Source organism: Camelus ferus, unplaced genomic scaffold (assembly GCF_009834535.1).
Source record: "Camelus ferus isolate YT-003-E unplaced genomic scaffold, BCGSAC_Cfer_1.0 contig926, whole genome shotgun sequence".
NCBI classification, from domain to species: domain Eukaryota; kingdom Metazoa; phylum Chordata; class Mammalia; order Artiodactyla; family Camelidae; genus Camelus; species Camelus ferus.
In genome coordinates, this window is record NW_022589693.1 from 94,692 (window position 1) to 115,720 (window position 21,029).

The following is a 21,029-nucleotide window of genomic DNA, read 5'->3' on the forward strand; positions in this document are numbered from 1 at the left end:
TCTAGACAGATAGATAGATAGATAGATAGATCACATTTTCTTTATCTATTTATCTACTGATGGACACTTAGATTGTTTCCATGTCTTTGCTATTGTAAACAGTGCTACAATGAACATAGAGGTGCTTATAGGGTTTTGAGTTATTTTTTTCACTTTCTATGGATAAATACCCAAGAGTGGAATTGTTTGATCATATAGTAGTTCTATTTTAAATCTGATATTCTATTTTAAATATTTGAGGAATCCCTGTATTGTTTCCCATAATGGATGGCTGCACCAATTTACATTCCCACCAGCAAAGCACAAAGGGTTTCGTTTTCTCCACATCCTCTCCAACACTTGTTATTTCTTGTCTTTTTGATGATAGTCATCTGACAAGGTGTGAGATGGTATCTCACTGTGCTGTTGATTTGCATTACCTGGTGATTAGTGATATTGAGCATCTTTTCATGTACCTGTTGGTCATCTGTATGTCCTCTTTGGAAAAAAATGTATATTCATGTTCTTTTCCCACTTTTTTTTAAGTTGGACAGTTTGGGGTTTTTTTGATGTTGAGTTGTATGAGTTCTTTGTACATTTCAGATATTAACCCCCTATCAGATGTCTTGTTTACAAATACCTTCTTCCATTCAATAGGAAGCTTTTTCTGTTTGGTCTAGTTCCCTTTGCCGTGGACATCCATTCTTAAAGCTAGGCTGGAATAAAGTTTGCCCAGTTATTTGGCTGAACGTGACCCTGGGTGTGTCTGTGAGAGTATTTTGAGATGAAATCAGTGTTTATATTGGTGGAGCGAATAAAGCAGATTTCCCTCCCTTATATGGATGAACATTGTTCAATCAGCTGAAGATCTGAATAAAGCAAAGAAGGGTGGCAGTGCTTATGGAATTCACTGGTCTTACCGTACCCACCATCCTGAAGCAGCTGGCTTAACAGAACAGTTGAATAGCCTTTTAAAATCCCAGTTACAGTGCCAGCTAAGTGGTGATACCTTGAAGGTTTGGAGCAAGATTCTTTCTAGAAAGCTGTGTATGATATAAAGTCCTGCCTCTCCCACAGCCAGGCTTCACAGGTCCAGGAGTCACGTGTGGAAATGACAGTGGCACCATCACTACTACCCTTAGTAACCTGCTGGCGACACTTCTCCCTCCTGTTCCCTGACATAATGTTCTGTGGGCCTAGAGATCTTGACTCCAAAGGAAGAACTTCCATCAGGAGACACAAAGATGATTCCATTGAACTGGAAATTAAGACTGCAGCCTAGCCACTTTGGGATCCTAATGCCTTTGGATTAACAGGCAAAGAAGGGGCTTACTGTGCTGACTATAGAGATTAATTCTAAACACCAAAGGGAAATTGGACGACTCATCTACAGCGGGAGTAAGCAAGAGGGTGTCTGGAACATAGGAGATCACTTACAGTGTCTCTAGGATTACCATGCCCTGTGATTAGGTAATGGAAAACCCTAGCAACCCAATCCAGGCAGGACTACGAACGGTCCAGACTCTTCCAGAATGAAGGTTTGAGTCATCCCACCAGTTAAAAATCACAACCAGTTGAAGTGCTTGCTGAAGGCAAAGGGAATACGGAATGAATACTGGAAGAAGGTAGTTATTAATATCAGCTATGACCACATGGCCAGTTACAGAAATGAGGACTGTAACTGTTTTGAGTATTTCCTCCTTATTTTGTTGTGAATCTGTGCGTGTGCATACAAAATAAATATCTTTGATTTCTTCTCTCTGTATTCCATGATCATGTAAAGGAAGATGCACTGACATTATATCACAGGGTTTAAGTACGGCTAATTATTTACGGAATGTCAGGGAGGGGAGCAAACATCACTCAAGGACTTTACCTTCGCTTCTGGCAAAAGAGTTCGAGTGTTTTCGGTTAACACACAGGATATTGGTTTCATGTTGGGTAAAATTATGACCTTGTTGTTGTCCTTATTTGGAGATTAAGTATAGTTTAAGGAGACGCACATAGGTGCCAAGTTGACAAGGGGTGGATCTGTGATGGTTAATTTTGTGTGTAAACCTGACTGGGCCATGGGGGTGCTCAGACATCTGGCCAAACATCACTCTGGGTGTGTCTGTGGAGTGTTTCTGGATGAAAGTAACATTTGGACTAGGCAGGCCAATTAAAGCAGATTTCCCTCTCCAATGTGAATGAGATGTATCCAATCAGAGACTCGAATAGAACAAAAAAGCTGACTGAGAGGAAACGCCTGTTTGACTGCTTGTCTCTGAGCGTTGGTCTTTTTTTCTACCCTTTGGACTCAGACTGAAATATCGCTCTTCTCGGGTCTCCAGCCTGCTGGCTTTCAGACTACACATCACATCTCCTGGCTCTCCAGCTTGTCACCCTCAGATCTTGTAAATTCTGGTCTGAGGACTAAGGCGGTTTCAAACACGGTCACCACATGCTCTTCTTTGAATCGGGCTTCTGTCCCTTAGCAGGGAAACATTAATCGTCTATCCAGAAACTGACCACTTCTAACCTCCTTCCTACACTGTCACAATCTTGGTCCACGTTCGGAGCTGCCCTCATTTCTAGATAATTGCAAAAACCTCTGCTTCCCAACTGTCTCCGTACTCTGGCCCCTGCACTCTCTCTCATAGCCCTATTCTCAAAGACACAGCAGCCAGAGTGATGCTGTGAAAACATGTCAGACCATGTAGTTCCTCTGCTAAACACCTGTGACGGATCCCACCTCACTGAGAATAAAAGCCGTGCTGGACCTCAGCATCCTAGCTGCTCCCATCGCCCTGCTCCCGAAGCCTGCTTTTCCTCCTCTCATTCTCTCTGCTCACACACCTTCTGCCCCCACTGGCCATCAAGCTCCCTGGGCAAATCCTTGACTCAAAACCTTTGCCCAAGTTTCTCTCTCTGTCTGGAAGGCCTACCGCCAGGTACCTGCATGGCTTGCTCACAGCCTCTTTTGGCTCCCTATTCAAATATCACCTATTCAAGGAGACCAGATGTGGCCCCTTTATCCAAAGTTGCAGCCACCTTCTGATCCTCTGTCCCCTTTCCCCACTTCATGTTTTCCTTCAGCACTTACCATCATCTGACATGCTATGCACTGTACTTGCTTCTTATCTATTCTTTTCCTGAGATGTAAACTCCATAAAGACAGAGATTCTGCTTTTTTTGTTCACTGCTCTATCCTCCACCCCTAGAACCATGCCTAGCACATTTTATGTGCTCAGTAAATCATATTCTGTGAATAATTACAGCTTAGAAATGCTGTATTCACATTGCTTTAGGCTGAGGGAGTTTACCAGCCTTAGAGAAGATTATCTTTAAAGATTACCTCACACACATTTTTTTTTTTGCTCGCTTTCAGAACTACTATGATATAAGACACAATCCTTACTCTGAAAAATCTAGCTAGAAAGAAAAGTTACTTAAAATTGTAATCGACATTTTGGCAGAATGACAAGACCAGGGTTATTCTTAGGGTGTACATCTCTAGTGAACACTGACTATAGACTCAGTCTCTGATTTCTTCCTTCTGACTTAAAAGGCAAGAGAAGGAGTGAGAGAAAATGCCATCTTCATCTTTGTCCTTTTCTCTGAGAAGCTAAAACTCCTCCTGGTTAACCTCCAATGAGTTTCCTAGAATACACTGTCCATCATCACTACGCATTCGTTAGTTTGCCCACAGCGAGCTGTCTCCACTTGTGGACACCTTCAACTACAGCCTAGGAGCTCAGTAACAGGATCTGGAAAACCCTCGTGTCCTAGACTAATGGGCTTCCCCCCACTGCACTCTCCAATCTGTTGCTTTTCCCCTTCTCTCCCAACCCAGAGGGGAGCAAGTCCCATCACTATGGACTCTTCATCATGCTCCACCGCATCTCTTCCTCCTGAACGTCACAGCTTCTGTCTTCTGTCCACTGCATCATTGCTCACCTGAGTTATTGTGACTGGTCCTTGGGGTCTCAGGCTGGTCCGGCCTCTGATCCTTCCTAGAGTTCACTTGCTGAAGGATGAATTAAAAATTCAAATCTCTGAAAAATCTAAAGAGCTGTGACTTGACTCTTAAAACCCCTCTGTGGCTCCCCAGTGCCTGCAGGATAAAATTTAAACTGCAAAGCATGGCCAGGTCTGCTCATGATCTGGCATCTGCCAAAGTCTGCAGATTCAACTTTTCTGACCCGTGAAGTTTTAGCAGCTAGCCATGCTTAACTATTTAAAGATCCTTGAAAGGGCTATGCCAGACTCTTGGGGCAGAATATCACCTCTCTCACCCAGTCCCTTGGCTGGAAAATTCCTCCTCATTATTCAAAACTTAACTCAGTTGTCATATCCACCAAGAAGCCATCCTGATCCTGCTTTGCCTTCTTTCTTGGCTGTCTTTCCTCCATCCTGCTGGAATACCAGTTCTCTATGTCCCCTGGACTCATATTTTTAACAGAGAACTTGCCACAGTGTGTTGTCATTACATGAACTCTTCATACTTCACTTCTTATTTAAGTTGTGAAACCTTCTGGACTTAATGTACTGTAACTTCTCATCACCCACCTGCCTCTAAGCTTCCGATGTTGACCCTGGATGTGGTTGGTCCTCTCTCCCGATGATAACCCTTCTAGATCTTAGAATGACTGGTACCTTGGGTAGAATAGCTTAGCATGTTTCCAGAACTTTTTAACAAGGAGAAAGTTAACCCTTTCAGGTAAAAAACCAAAGGATTATCTGATTGATTTTATTATTTATGAAATGCATCTTAGTTGATTGTGAAGGGAGAAAATAAAATGTTGACTGTGGAGCGTCTAGGGGTGTATCTAGAATATTTCAGAGAAGCAAACTGACTTCATACATTATCTCGCTGTATAATTTTAATGGTAACATACCTACAACATGTCACTAGAACCCTCATATTTATTACCCTGATTTCCCCACTACACTGGGAGTCTCTTGCTGTCATAGGGACTGCAGGCTCTGGTATCACTTGTCCCCTGTCAACCACAGAGAAAGCCTTGTTATCTGCCTGTCGGAGAAGCCCCCTGCATCAGATCCCTGACTCTGATTTTCTTCTCTTATTGTCATACAATGTAAAAGCTGGGGCAGGAGATTCTGTCGGCCTGTTTGTCTCTCTTCCACTCATGCTAAGATTTACTCTCAGAAATCAATACTTTCATTTCTGATTTGCGCTCATCACCAAAAAATTTAGTGGCTCTGTTATCTTTTGGACAAGCCCTCTGAACAGGGCACTTTGAGATAATGCAGCCTGTCATCTCTCCATCAGCAGGTTTCTTACCTGAGAGGCAGGAGAGAGGGGGTGGTGGGCTGTCTTTAAAGAGCTAAAATGTAATATTAGATTGGGTATGTTAGGTATTTGAGTGCATAGACATTGAAAGCTACAAGCGTTCAATGGCTGCCATTTAAAAAATGCAAGTTTATGGAAGGTAACCAATAATCTTGCCAAAAATGGTGTAAAAGTCACAGAGCTGAAATTAGATATAAATTTGACATGAAGAAGAAGCAATTATAATAGAAAAGATAACACATTCAATAAATAGCAATGAAAGGAAAACAAGAAATATACATTACTTCATATTTTTAGCCACACTGTTGCGCCTTTGAGGCATAACATGAAAACTATTTGAGCAGCACTCAGTGGTTGAGAGTAGGCTTTGGAGCCGGGTCGCCTAGGTTCAAATCCTAGCTCTGCCTCTCCTTTAACTTGGGAAGTTATTTATTCTCTCTGTGACTCAACATGCTTTTCTGTAAGCCGGGCATACAAATACCGTGAATTCAAAAACATAGTACATGGACAGGGAACTATATTTAATATCTTGTAGTAGCCTTAGAATATGAAAAAGAATATATATACATGTATAACTGAATCACTACGCTGTACCCCAGAGACTAACACAATGTTGAATCAACTATAGTTCAATTGAAAAAAGACAGTATGTGGCAAGTGGCACTTTATAAGGTATGCAAAAACTATTAACTAATACAAATTTTATTAACATCATTATTATTATTGTTAACCTTTCTCCTCAGATATGCCTCTTAAGCGTTTAGATACCCGGACATGTATGGCTCTGAAAAATAATAGAGAATTTTGAAAACATCTCACAGATTACGCTGTTCTTTTAAGAATCTGAAAAGCTGCAGTAGCTTGGGGTCTATTATTGATAGGACTCATTTGGAGAAGTCCAAATCTGTCCTACTTTATATTTTTGTATACAGTATTCTCCTAATTACATATGTTGGAAAGCAAAAAAAAAAAAATAAAATAAAAGAAAAGAAAAGAAAAGCAACCCTTGTTTCTTTAGTGTCATTTAATAAAATTAAACCAATCAATCAATAAATCTCATCTTCCCTGGCACATTACTTTGCCAGCCAGCAGACTGCCATCGTGAAGTGTGTCCGGGGACTGGGATGAATACATGGTCCCCTCAGGTTACATCATCCCACGTCTTAAGCTGTTTAATCCATAAAGCCTAGAACATGGTGAAGCTCTTTTATTAATCATACTTTTGGTCAGGGAAAGAGGGAATAATGGCTTTTCCTTTGTGAGCGTGACTTGAGCATTTCTGAATTAGGATCTTATGAACAGTGATAGCACAGAGGCTCATAAGCTCGAGTTATTTGGTCCCTTGTTTAGTTTGTAACTCTGAGCTATTTAGTTGCTATAGTGACAGTAATGATAAAGGCTGACTGGAAGAAGATAACATCTTATTTGGGATTTTGTTGTTGTCGTTGGAAGGGGACAACATGGACCATGTTGCCCTATTAGACAAGATGCTGGGTTACATCTATTTTGAATGGCAAGTCTCACAGTTTTTAGTACAGATTGTTTCAGTGTGGTGCTTTACAGCTAAACTCTCGAAGGCTTGACTTGGGATTTAGCAAGTTTAAGATATCCTAATCTCCAACTAACAGGATTTTTCTGAAAGTAGTTGCTCAGTATATGAATTATTATAAAAGATGAAATACTAAGTTTAATACAAAAAAGCCAACTTGAGAAGTTCGAGCAACGTACAATGTACCTTTCGTATTGATAGAATTATTTAATAAGACTGTTAACAGTAAGGAAACTATAGGAACTCTGGCAATAAGTAAATTATGAGGGCTTATTTCCTTTTAATTCTCTGATCCCAGCTGGAACAAGGTGTGATTGGAGAATGGTTTAATTGTCCATGGACATCTGTCTTCGGTGTCAATTGAAAAATAATACCCTGGGCATAATATAGCCTATGGAATTTTTGACATTTTTACATCTTTCACAATCAAGGCTTTGTCAAAAAGTCAGGTAGTGAAACTCCTAAAAACTTATGGATACATTTAGGGTAGAGGGGAAAAAAACCTGGTAATATATCAATATACACAGCTGGAAAGCAGATGTTCAATTGAATGATCTCAGTACTTAGAGAAAGCTATTAAACCTGTTACTTACTTAAATGAGAAATCCCCGTAATTTATTGTCCCCATATTTGACTTACTTCTTTTGGCTCCTTGAGATTAACTCTGGAATGATTATTTCTATTATGATTATTGTTGTTGAAGCCAATTACTACAGAAGTTTGACTCCACGCAGTACAGTACATGAGTGTTAAGAAATGCCCAAGGCTGCTGCCAATCAAAGGAACCGGTGAGTTACGAGTTGTTTACTGTACTGGGAAATGAAGTGATAAATGCATGCCAACTGGTAAAATGTGACATTTAGTATTAGATGCACCACGTTTAAAGAGTTTTTTATTCATCTCTCAGAGGGCCAAAAAGGAGTTTTAACGGAGCCTTCATTATCAAAAGAGACATGTAACACTCAGCTGTTGAAAACACTAGTGATGCTATGGTTCAAACCTCTTAAAGCCTGTGCACATGGGAGGCGGCTACCTGCTCCCATCCAGGCTCCATTTTATCCTTTTTTATGGCTCCTGGCTACTCACAGAGCCTTCCACCAGTTCCTTTGGTTCCACCAAATTATTGCGATGAATCAGTGCTGGCTCACAATACTACTAATTTAGTGAACCTGAAAAAGAGATTTCACAGGGGTTTGTATTATCCTTAAAAAAAAGGAAAGACTGCATCTTGATAGCACTATTTGATGTTGCGTAGTTACATTAGGTTCATGTTGCGTGACTTCTTAGCCTCTGATTTACTAACAGGATTCCTTTAAAGGTCATGTCAGAGGGCAAAACTACTCGGCAGTACTAGAAACACTTAATGAGATGCCCAGAGGAGCTGGCCAGGAAAATTCCAATACTGAAAGTATCACTTAAGTCTGAGTACTGCGTTCCCTGTCCAACGGGAGAAAGATCCCTTTTCTCATAATCACCGAGTCTCTTATTAAAAACAAAAATTAAATGCTCGTGAATTGGTGCTCTATGAGTCTAGCCATGCCATCTCCCAGAACACATAATTAGATGATTACATTTTAGACAAAAGCTTACTACGGTAATTCACAGCACAAATTTCAGCTAGGGAATAGAAGTTGATACATGCAATATGTATCAATACAAATATAAATACATGCATATGTGTTCAGAGCAGGCTTGAGCTATTAAGGGCCATTAAAAATACTGGAGCAAATAGCTCATGGGGATTAAGCTCTAAGAGCCCTCTTTAAAACCAGAAGGCAGCTAATCCCTTCTCACCTATTTGAATGCTTAGCCTCCCACTATAACATTAAACCATTGTTTTTTATTTGTGATGCTGCCTGAGCAGGCAAATATTGGCAGAAATGCCATCCCCAAAAGGTCTTGGGATGCTTTCAGACTAAATTTACCTAGAGGTAAAAAAAAATATAGCGTGGATTACAGAATTTTTTAAAAATGTTAACTCCATGTTAAATTCATTAACTCATTCATTTCAGCTTCCCTGCCATTTCCCATGACAGTCCCTCACTTAATTCCTTCCTCAAGCTTCATTTCCCCCTCAAAGCTGCATTAGCAGATTCAGAGAATTGCTCTTTGTGTTTTTTTTCCAACCCCTCCCTGTAAATTTCCTACAGGTTCTTCGGCTTCTTCATGGCAGGCCTTTTGTAGCTGACCTGTCTGCTAAAATGTTAGGGTCTCACATTACTCCCACAATGATGCCACACTCTCTGCTTTGAGCAGGACAATTGATGGTGATGAGAGACTCTCATGGTTCTGCTGAGGAAGGAGCTGAGACATTCTTGAGTTTTTCTCTTCAAGTATTTCCCATATGCGGATACATACTCTTGGTAGAAAAGCGTATGTGATAAATACCACACATGTTAAATAGCTCTATTTTCCTAGTAGATTTCAAAGAGAAACGCTTCTGAGCATCTTCCCTGTTTCCAATCATAGTTATTTCTTGTGTAACAAAAAACTGGGGAGTAAAATACTTGTATACATGTACAAGTCTGCTCAAGGAGAAGGCAAATAAGTATAAATTTAGTGGAATGGTTTGTATTGCCTTTAAACTCACAGTTCAGGTGCTCTATTGCTGTATTTTTTTTTTATGTCAGTGTACAGATTTCAACAAGAAGCATTTTTCTCTCTCAATCCTGCTTCCTTTCTTCTTACCATTTCTTCCTAAGGCAGATGTTCTACGATTTCTAATTTTCCAGGTTGTATTCTCTCTTCATCCTAAAGCAGTCCTTCTTTAAAGAGAAACCTGTTTCAATACTCAGTATAAATAGACTTCATAAATACATATATATATGTTCATGTAGATACATTGTTCATATAGTTACATATACATTAATATGTATTCATATTCACATTGATGACACTGCCTCTGTATACCACTCTGCACTGGCCTTAGAAAGCCACTTTAATTGTCACGGAATTATGTCCTGATACAGGACCACTAAAGACCAGGCAGGGGAATCTCCGGCCCTCCTGTGCTTTAGAGAGCCTCAGGGATTACAAACCTGCAGAAAAGAAAAGTATCGAAGGCTTAGGAGCCCCTCACAGATCAAGCAGTCAGCACGGACACCCAGCTCAACCTGGGACCCGCCCCAGCCTCTCGGGGGACAAACATCCTTCATGCTCCGGGGTGATACTGCTTCACTCCTTTTTCCTTTCTCTTCCAAACAAAAGGTAACCACGTTTGGATAAAGTGAAGGGTTGTGGCTTATATTCCTGCCCGATTTAGAGATGGACAACATTTCTAAGGGCAGCAGAATTGAGCTGTGGATGTGCTTATGTAAGAAAAATTCAAATTAATGAACTTGTCAAAGCCTTCTCTCCAAAGTAGGAATGCGAGAGATTCTTGCATGACAAAGTATTGTTCCCAGTAGTGCTGAGTATCCATTTTCTTGCTTCTGTTCACATTCCAATGCATGGTTCCAGAACACTAAAAACTTAGCACGTCATGGACATGGCAGCAGGAGCTGCGGGACCTTCAGGAGCAGCAGGAGCTGCGGGATTGTCAGGAGCAGCAGGAGCTACTGGAGCGGCAGGAGCGGCAGGAGCAGCAGGAGGGAGCTCGGGGTCTCCTGCTGGATCCTGATGGTCCTGCTTTTGGTCTCTGGCATCTTCCCCTGCCCCCGCCTGCTCTGGACCTGTGACTGTTGGAAGTGGAGAGAGCTTTCAGTCTTGTGGAGGTGCTGATGCTGTGAGAGAGGAAAACTTGACGCACGTGCCTCCCTTTCCGTGGGCCTCTTCAAGGACAGACATCTTCCCAGAGCTTTCCGGACAGCTCCCACCCAGCAAGTGCCCACAGGATGTGTTTTGTGACTGAGTTCTTCTAGACAGGTGGTCTGAGGCCAGTCTTTGCTCTGGTGCCAGCAGCAGCCTCTGGGGACGCCTCCCTGTGTGGCCCAGCCCTCGGCCCTCCCTCACCTAGGCACATGCACCAGCCCCGCCCTTCTCACCTTCGGGCTCTGCCTCGGTGGGCTCTCGGTCCTCCACCTGACTCCCAGGGAGGTGCTCCAGGTCAGAGCCGGGTCTGCTGAGCTGCCTGTCACCCACGGGCAGGACCCTAGCGTGACGCCTGGGCGGTTTCTGGGGAGGAGGCCGCCGTGGTGGCGGGGACCCATCCGTGTGCAGAGTCACCCAGAGCTCATGCTGGCCCTGAGAAGCGTGCAGCGGCCCCTCACTCGGGGAGGCGGCGTGGGTGTCCTCACGCAGCGGCTCCTGCAGTGTCCGGCTCTGCAATGACAGTGACCGGCAGCCGGCCCGGCCCGGAGGTCTCAGAGCCCTGCCCGGCCAGGACCACTCCTGCTTCTGTCCACTCGACCCTCTGCTGCCAGTTCGGACTGGGACTTTGGTCAGCTCAGATGGCCACCCGGGAGGGAAGAGACACAGCCAGAGGGCATGGGCTTCGACTCGGGCAGCAGGGCCCTGCCCGGCTGGCCACAGCCCAGCCCGCCAGCTGGGACCCGGGGTGCGGACGTGACCGGCCCCCCAGGCCTCTGACATGCTCGTGCTTGAGGCAGGCCCCCCCCACCCCAACATGACTGCCCACCTCCAGCAGCGAGGAAGGGGATGTGGGGCTACCCGGATGGGGTCTGAGTGGTGGCCCGGCCTGGACGGGCCTGCCCCGGGCCTCCCTGGGTTACCTTTGGGTCCCTGTGGCCAAAAGGCCAGAGGCGCCTGGGGTGAGAGCCGACCCAGCGCCAGCACCGCTGGCCCAGCCCCTCGCCGCGGGCCTTCCGGAGGCCGCGGCCTCGGGGTGTTCGGACGCAGCAGAACGTGTCTGAGTGGAGCCGAGTTCAGTAACCAAGTGAGCTGAGTAGGGGCTTCTCGACATAGTGGGTGCCTGGTGACCTCAGTTCTAAGTTCTGTTGGGTTCTGCTGCCAGGGAAGTGAGGTCACTTCCTGGGGTCCCCTTCCCCAAGCTTCCTCCTTACACAAAGCTCCCCAAGGGCCTCTCTGGGCTGCCGACTGCTCACCTCCCAGCCCATGCCATGTCCGCACACAGTGACACCAACTCAGCCCCCCTCGCCAGAACTCTGGGGAGGCCTGGATGCAGCCAGGGCGCCAGCTCTGAGGACGCAGCTGGGTTCAGACCCCTCGTCAGCAGTGCTGTCACCCTGGACAAGCCACCTGCCTCTCAGGGTCTCCCCAGTCCCCCATCGGCACAGTGGGGATCATTCTGGCCCCTCGTTCCTGGCGAAGCCGTCGTGTCTCCGGAGCCACAAACACCTGCCGCGCCTGTCAGCCCCGTGGGCTGGCATCACAGGGAGCTCGTGTGCAGACTCAGCAAAGGGAGGGCCCCACAGAGGGCTGGCGGAGCGCAGGGCACACCCCACGCAGGCCATTGACGACTCTTGGCCATGTTCGGGATCCCGGGCAATCCCAAGTTCAGTGGGCATCTCCTTGTCCTGGGGCCTTGCCCTGCTGCTGCTTCTGCTGCTGCCCGGCGGTCGAGGCTGGCATGAGCAGGTCTTCCCTAGGAGTGCAGGGGTCTGAGTAGGACCCTCACTGTTCACTGGACACCTCAGAGGCCTGGATGCTGGAGAGCTGCCTCTCTCTGATGGGGCCCCTGGGGCTGAGCCCTGCTGGGTATGATGAGAGGTCCCAGGAGGAGTGTGCAGGCAGTGGGGACCTACCAGCATGGACCTCTTCCTGGCAGGAGGGGACATCTCCCCGTAGCTCCGTGCGCCAGCTGAGGGTGGCTGTGCTTTGGGATGGTTCTCAAGGATGGACGACTGGTCACTGAAGAAAGGCTCATATCCTCAGGGAGCTCGATGCAGGGACCTGTCAAAACAAAGCACAGAGGTTGGCGTCCTAGAGGGTCACAGTGAGCTGAGCCTCAAGACGGGCACCAAGCCCAACTGGGCACATTGTCCTTGAGGTACAATGACCGTGAGGCAGACCCTCCAGTTCTGCCCCCTCGAGGGGAGCCTGCCGCACCAAGATGAGACCCAGCACGGAACAAGACCACGCTCATGCTAGTTTTGTCGTCCTTAGGTCAAATGTTTCACTTTTGGACGTCAATCCAAAAGATGTTTTTTAAGGATAGGATTGACTTCCAGGTAACATTTTTTAAGGGAAAAAATGTTAAGTGTTAATGAGATGATCTTACCATTGGAACTCAATATGAAATAGCAAAACCATGATGAACCTGTGTTACGCAGGTGGGGATGCTGAGGGTGGGGTGGGCTGTGATGTTTCTGAAAAGCTTGATAGTGTCCCAATCCCAAACCTGATGACAGATGGGAGCAATTCCATCATGGCCAAATTTTTCTCTTCTTCCAAAACAAACACATGATTAAACAATCAAGAGGTGCTAAAAATACAGTCTAGGGAGGGTTCCCCATGGAAACAATTATCCCATGGAACGTGCTGGGGCATCCAAGATCTGCTCACCTTGATTTCTCACGGCGTTCTTATGAGGTGAGTGCGATCGTCATCAGTGATCTGAGGGGACGTTGAAGCCCAGGCGGGGTGAGTGACAGGAAGCAGGTAAGGAGCAGGGAGAAGCTATGCACCTGAGCAGGTGGAGCTGATGTCTGTGCAGGTCTGGATTCACACGTCAAGGTGTCTCGTGCTCAGTCAGAAAGCAAGGAGGAAGTGTCCCCTCCGCCTTGGAGGAGGAGCTGATCGTGACCGTTTATATAGCATCTACTGTGTAGCAATTGGGGTCCTTTCTACACATTATTTCCTTTAGTAAGACCCTTAGAAATGGTTTAATATGACTCTAAATAACCAGAAGAATAGGATTTCCTTCAGAGAATGAGTTGGTATCAGAAACCGCCAAACCATTTTCCAAAGAGGCTGTGCCATTCCTCCATCCCACCAGCAGTGTAGGAGAGTTCCAGTTCCTACGCATTCTCACCAGCATTTGATATTGTCAGCTTTGAATTTTTAAAAATTGTAGTTTTCCAATAGGAGAGTAGTGCTATCTTCTTTGCTTAGTGGTTTTAATTTGAATTTCTGTAATGACTAATGATACTGGCTTTTTTCCCTGTGTCTCATCTATTTACCATTTATATATCCTGTTTGGTGAAGTAAAGGTCAAACAGTTGCCACGTCAAAGATAAACAGAATAAACGCACCTATTGAAAGACTGTCAGTGTGGATTAGAAGGAAATCCAACTCCACACTGTATACAGTAGGATGCACTGAAGACTAAGAGCTCAGAAGGTTTCAGTGTAGACGATGGCAAAGACAACGAGGGAGTTACAAGTGAAAAAACGTAGGGACTTTACTATTTATATGGGAAAAAGCTGAATTCATGGCAAAATACATTAAGACCAAGAAAGAAAACTTTAGTGTGATAAAAAAAAAAGCCAGAATGCTTTTCTGTTATAATTATCTTTGCACCAGATAGCATAAAATCAGCATTCATAGAGCAAAATCCAAGGAGAAATAAGAAGAAACATAAATACGCTAGTGAGGATAATTTACTTACAAAAAATCCCCTAATAGATCAAGGAGAAAAATAAGTGATCCAAATCCCGTGGGAGAAAATCAGCACTTGTTAAAGGAGTCTAAGTTGTTCTACTTCAAATAGGGACCAAGATCTCAGAATAAAGAAGTGGGTGAGGGGAAAGACTGGGACTTTGACAAAAATGAAACTTCAAGGTAAATATATTTTCTTATGAACATGAGCAATTTTAAATAATCTGTTTATGAAAGTGAAGTAAGAACCATTAATTCAATGTTGGAAACTGGATATGTCTTTAAATAAAATAAAATGACACTGTAGCATATTGAAAGCTTACAGATAAAACTACTTACTATTGTTTTACAAATATATAGACAAGGCTTACAGATAAAAAATGCAGTCCTGTTTTAAAGAAGATGCTCTACCAGACATACACACGGGAGCATCCTATGGGAAAAGAGAGGGTTTCAAATGGGAAGGAAAAGAGGTTTTTTTCTTTCTCATTACATGCTGTTTTGAGTGGTTGGTCACTTGGAAAAAGACAAAAACAAACAATAATAAAACCATCTCCCTACTTCTTGCTGTACGTAAAATAAATTACAGGGGATTGAATTTTATATTCTTTAAAAATTCATGGATTACTAGGAAGAAACAATAAATTAAAGATCTAAAAAACGTTGTATTCTTATTCACACCATTCACCATGATATATTTTGAATGGATATAAGATTTAAATGTAGAAAAACAAAGATATAGAGTGTTGGGAGGAAACAGTGATGAATTCCCCTGTAAACCTGTCAGAAGGAAGGCTTTCTAACGCTAACTCACAACACAGAAGCCATAAAAGAAAAAATAGGTTAAATACAATTTTTTTCTAAAAAAGCATGATATACTAAGTGAAAAAGGACAAACCACAAGTTCCAGGAAAGATCAATAAGGGGCTAATGTTCCTAACACCCAGGAAGAATCCGACTACCTAATGGATCAACGTGCACAGACCCCTAACAGTATTTGTTTTCTGTACCGATGAGGAAGCATCTCTGTAGCTTAGGCCGTGTCTTTTTGTGCAAACTGAGAAAAAGAATCTAAATAAATTCTAGAAGTGACTAAACATGTTTACTCGTGGTGGGGGCTGGACAGAGGGTGGCGGGGCGCCCTGCGTACCTGCTCGTGCTTTGTATTGGAATGTATTACGTGTCTACATATGTAAAAGGGAAAAAGGAACCTCTGCTTGTCTGGTTAAGAGGCCCAGGCTCACAGAGACTTAGAAATCACCCGGGACCCTCTGGTTGGGGGAAGTGGAGAGGAGTCCTGAGCCAGATGGTGTCACTGGAGCCAAAGCACAGGGCTATGAAGATCAGGTTTTGAACTTCACCTGGGGCCTGTTTTTGTCCCTCTATAACACGGCTCTTCATTTGGCATCAGCAGCAGGGAGTCAGATTGGTTCCCCCTGCTGCTGGCTCTGGGACACTGGTTCCCTTGGCCTTCTGGCTTTCCCTAGAAGGGCTGAGACCCAGGACAGAGGCCTCAGCTGACAAGTGGGTGTGGAAGGGACCAGAAAAGGGACAGAGGGTCAGGTGACCGGGCAGCAGAACAAGGTAATCCCCCTGGTGTCCCGGGGACGGTGCATTGGGTCTGGTGTCCCGGCCAGCGGGGCCTTTGAGCACAGGTCACAGTTGGGAAAGAAAAGTGGGCAGGGGGCTTCAGATGAGGGGAGCCGTGTAGCAACGTGGGGCAAGGACGCAGATGCCAAAGCTGGGCCTGTCCGACAGGGAGCTCAGGAGGGACTCAGCTGCTGCTTTGGGAGGTGGCAGGAGGTGGGGGGAGGGGATACCCCGACCCTGGCTCTTGAAGCACCCCTCCCTTCCCTTCCTACTTGGGTCCCACACAGCGCCCATCAATCCGTCCTGCCTTGGCCTACCTGTGCCCCACATACACCCCGATGCTTCCCTCCCCGTTGCCTGACCCCGAGCCTCCCTGCCTGCCTTCGACCATCCCCAGTACCCCCATCCTGCCGTGACATACCTGCACCTGGGGCTCCATCCTGCTTCCCTGCTGGGGACTGGCCTTCTTGGACATGTGCGTCTCCTGGCAAGCTCTGGAGCCCTGAAGTACCTGAAATAACCGTAAGTTCAGGAAAAGAATAAAGCTCAATGATAAAGAAAATCTCTATCATTTTATTCATTGAATCATGTTGTTTATGTTTACATATAAAATATGCATATCTGTGTGCATATGCATGACTGTATTTTGGGTTTTTATGTAATAAAATTACATATGAACATTTTATTTCTTTAAAACTTTGAAGAATTCTGGCAAAATGTTAGCATTTAAAAATCTTTCTTCTAAGAATCAAACCATATACAAATGCTTGAAGTTTCTTTTTCACCTTTCCTTTATCCCATTCCCTTCTTTCCATCCAAAGACGTAACCGTTATCCTGAAGTCAGTGTTGTTTTACTTTCCCAGCTGTTTTTTCTTTTTTTTTTTTTTGCCAGTCCCGCGGCTTGGGGAGGGATGGGGCTACGGCGAAAGGATGAGGGGCGGGTTCCCCTCCCGATCTCAGAGAAGCTCCCAAAAGGGCAGCGGCATGCCCACCTGCCGCCACCTCAGGCGGCCGCGAACCATTCAAATGGCCCGCGCCAAGAGGTACCCGGCGCTCGCGATTGGCGGAGCCGGACCAGCGCCCCTGGGCGGGGCCGGCCCCCTCGCAGCGGCCGCGTGTCCCGCCCGCACACAGCGGCCGCGGGTCCCGCCCCGCTGGTGCGCATGCGCGCAGTCCCCAGAGGAAAGAGTCTGCGCACACCCCCGTCCGGCCTCCGACTCGCGCCGCGGCTCCCTCCCCTGTCCGCGGAGGCTTGTCGGCTCGGCGAGACAGCAAGAGCTGCGGCCGGCAGGGGGCTGTGCGGACCCAAGGCGGCTGCGGTGGCGCCGGCCTGTGGAAAATGCCAACGGGCGGCGCTTCGGTTCGTTGCTCGTGTGACGGCCGTTCCCCGCCCCCCCACCCCTGAACCCCCTGCGACCGCCGGGAAAGAACCGGCCCGCGCAGTGAGTACCGCACCGAGACGCTTCGGCGGGAACGAGGCCGACGGCCGGCTGTGCCGGTTGCGCCCCTGAGGTGAGTGCGGGAGGCGGCGGCGGCGGCGGCGGCGGCGGCAGGGCGCGGGGCGCGGGAAGGACGGGGGTTGCGGCGGCTGCCACCCCGGGTCCCCGCGGCGGAGGGAGGCCGCGCGGGCCTCTGCGGGGCGGGGAGGGCCGGCGCCGTCAGTGTTTAGTCTCAGCTATTCTGATGTCTAGTTTTGTGCCCTTTGCTATGTCCAATCCTATATGAATTTCTGTTTTTATCTGATCGAATGGGACTAGCCCAGTGGTTCTCCAATTGGCTGGACATTCAAATTGCTTGGAAAACTTTTTAAAAACATAGGGGCCTGCAGCCTTCCCCAGACAAGTTAATTCAGAATTTCTGAAGGTGGGGCTGAGGCATTAGTATTTTCTTAAGCTCCCTGTGTGATTATAATGAGTCCAACAATCACTCCCAACTCTAATAAAACGTTCGGACATTTTATAAAACTTGCCGATTGAGAACCTCAGCATGTGTTTCAAATGAGTTCAGAGGAGAGAATTTCCAGTGTTAGGTGTTGGTGTTTGTTCTATCAGTTGCATTCACAATGTAGGCTGACAAGGGGAAAAAAAAAAAAAAAAACAAGAAAAAAAAATTCACAGGGAAGGTAGACAGGCCATGCAAACGAGAGCTCAATCACAGAAGAGCTGTCTCCAGGAGGCCAAAGTCATGCTCTTTAACATTCTAAGTGATTGGTTTGTGCAGTGAACCAAGTCTGAGCAGTTCCAATGTTTGAAAATGTAATGACTGAAATAGAAATAGTAATATACCCTTCAAGGTCATGAAACAGTTCCTTGGCCTTAGGAAACATGTAACTTCTGTGAGCTCATGTAGGTCAATTTGATGGGCCTCTTATAACCTTAAGATTCATCTTGCTCCTTATCTTTCCTCTGCATTAAAATATGTTAATACCAGCTTTGGAATCAAATCAATTGTTTTCTTTTAAATCTGCCTTTTTAAAACTTCCTTTGTATTTGCAGAATTACAAAGGAGGTGTTAAAAATTACCATATTTTCTACCTCTGAATGAAATTAAGCAAAGACCGAAGTACGAAAAGGTCATCGAAACAAGAGACTATAAAAGAAACCTGAGAATAGCGGTACCTTGCTAATGATAGCCTAAAATTTAATTTAAAGTCAGTCCTGAAACTGTGTAATGGTTAAGGATTGAGTTTCTATCCTCATCCACATGTTTAAAGAATCTTCTGTATTGGCTGTCTCTAACCAAATTAGTGGGAATGGGAGAGGGCGGGGAACAGCTCACTAAGAATCTACTCATCTATAGTCCTTTTATCTTTTCATTTAGAATGGTAAGCTACTGAATGTCATATATATAATGTGGTACATAAAATGTGATAAATGCTGCACCTAACCCACAAAGTCTACAATAGACCATAGATCTACAAAGGCCTATGATCTATGGATCAGAACTAGCAGAGTTAACATCAACCCAGTTCCAAGCAAACGTTGCTAACTTATGGCCATAGCTATCATTTCGGACCCAATACCCCCTTTATAAAAGCAAATATTCTGTAGACCCCCTTCCCTTCCAAATGAGGCACTCTATCTTCAACTATAATTTTTAAGTAAATTTAAATCAATTTAGAATAATGGAATATATGTTATTGTACATTCATAACTATACTATATTCCTATTCCTACACCCCGCTTAATTATAATAAGTAAGTTAGGATCAGGGAAAGCAATATGAGAAATTATCCCACACGGGAAGTTCAGGAAAAATGAAAGAGCCAAGGCAGAGATGGACTCTCAGCTACTAGCAGGCCAGTTTTATCTGTAGACGATCACAGACAAAGGGGGAAAAATACTTAACTGGAGTATGTATAACATGCTAAGCTAAATTACAATCTGTCAATGTTGACCAAGAGTGAGGAAGTTTGATATTCTTGTGAATGAGCTATTTCTAAACGTACTTATAAAACAATTCAGTGTGTTATGACACGAGTTAAGAGTGCCAATGAAGTGCCCTGGAAACATTTCATCCCAGAGCCAGCCACATGTCCAAAGATGCATTCAGTCTGTGGTGGGAAAGAAAAGTGGGCCGGGGGCTCCAGATGAGGGGAGCCGTGTAGCAAGTTGGGGCAAGGACGCAGATGCCAAAGCTGGGCCTGTCCGACAGGGAGCTCAGGAGGGACTCAGCTGCTGCTTTGGGAGGTGGCAGGAGGTGGGGGGAGGGGATAGCCCGACCCTGGCTCCTGAAGCACCCCTCCCCTCCCTTCCTACTTGGGTCCCACACAGCGCCCCTCACTGCATCCTGCCTTGGCCTACCTGTGCCCCACATACACCCCGATGCTTCCCTCCCCGTTGCCTGACCCCGAGCCTCCCTGCCTGCCTTCGACCATCCCCAGTACCCCCATCGTGCGGTGACCTACCTGCACCTGGGGCTCCATCCTGCTTCCCTGCTGGGGACTGGCCTTCATGGACATGTGCGTCTCCTGGCAAGCTCTGGAGCCCTGAAATACCTGAATACCCGTAAGTTCAGGAAAATAATAAAGCTCAATGATAAAGAAAATCTCTATCATTTTATTCATTGAATCATGTTGTTTATGTTTACATATAAAATATGCATATCTGTGTGCATATGCATGGCTATATTTTGGGTTTTTATGTAATAAAATTACATATTAACATTTTATTTCTTCAAAACATTGAAGCATTGTGGCAAAATGTTAGCATTTAAAAATCTTTCTTTTAAGAAATCAAATCATATACAAATGCTTGAAGTTTCTTTTTCAGCTTTCTTTATCCCATTCCCTTCTTTGCATCCAAAGAGGTAACCGTTATCCTGAAGTCAGTGTTGTTTTACTTTCCCAGCTGTTTTTTTTTTCGCCAGTCCCGCGGCCTGGGGAGGGTGGGGCTCCGGCGAAAGGACGAGGGGCGGGTTCCCCTTCCGATCTCAGAGAAGCTCTCAAAAGGGCAGCGGCGTGCCCACCTGCCGCCACCTCGGGCGGCCGCGAATCATTCAAATCGCCCGCGCCAAGAGGTACCCGGCGCTCGCGATTGGCGGAGCCGGACCAGCGCCCCTTGGCGGGGCCGGCCCCCTCGCAGCGGCCGCGGGTCCCGCCCCCACACAGGGGCCGCGGGTCCCGCCCCGCTGGTGCGCATGCGCGCAGTCCCCAGAGGAAAGAGTCTGCGCATACCCCCGCCCGGCCTCCGACTCGCGCCGCGGCTCCCTCCCCTGTCCGCGGAGGCTTGTCGGCTGGGCGAGACAGCAAGAGCTGCGGCCGGCAGGGGGCTGTGCGGACCCAAGGCGGCTGCGGTGGCGCCGGCCTGTGGAAAATGCCACCAGGCGGCGCTTCGGTTCGTTGCTCGTGTGACGGCCGTTCCCCGCCCCCCCACCCCTGAACCCCCTGCGACCGCCGGGGAAGAACCGGCCCGCGCAGTGAGTACCGCACCGAGACGCTTCGGCGGGAACGAGGCCGACGGCCGGCTGTGCCGGTTGCGCCCCTGAGGTGAGTGCGGGCGGCGGCGGCGGCGGCGGCGGCGGCGGCGGCGGCGGCGGCAGGGCGCGGGGCGCGGGAAGGACGGGGGTTGCGGCGGCTGCCACCCCGGGTCCCCGCGGCGGAGGGAGGCCGCGCGGGCCTCTGCGGGGCGGGGAGGGCCGGCGCCGTCAGTGTTTAG

At 46.4% G+C, this 21,029-nt stretch overlaps 1 protein-coding gene across 1 annotated transcript; it reads left to right on the top strand.

The window, feature by feature from the left end:
- Window positions 1-16,602: 16,602 nt before the first annotated feature.
- LOC116662621 (microtubule cross-linking factor 1-like) lies at window positions 16,603-19,920 on the top strand. Its single transcript, XM_032476398.1, has 2 exons — window positions 16,603-17,385; window positions 19,647-19,920. The coding sequence occupies exon 1, from the start codon at window positions 16,785-16,787 to the stop codon at window positions 17,382-17,384; it is 600 nt and encodes a 199-aa protein (XP_032332289.1). The 5' UTR covers window positions 16,603-16,784; the 3' UTR covers window position 17,385; window positions 19,647-19,920.
- Window positions 19,921-21,029: the final 1,109 nt, after the last annotated feature.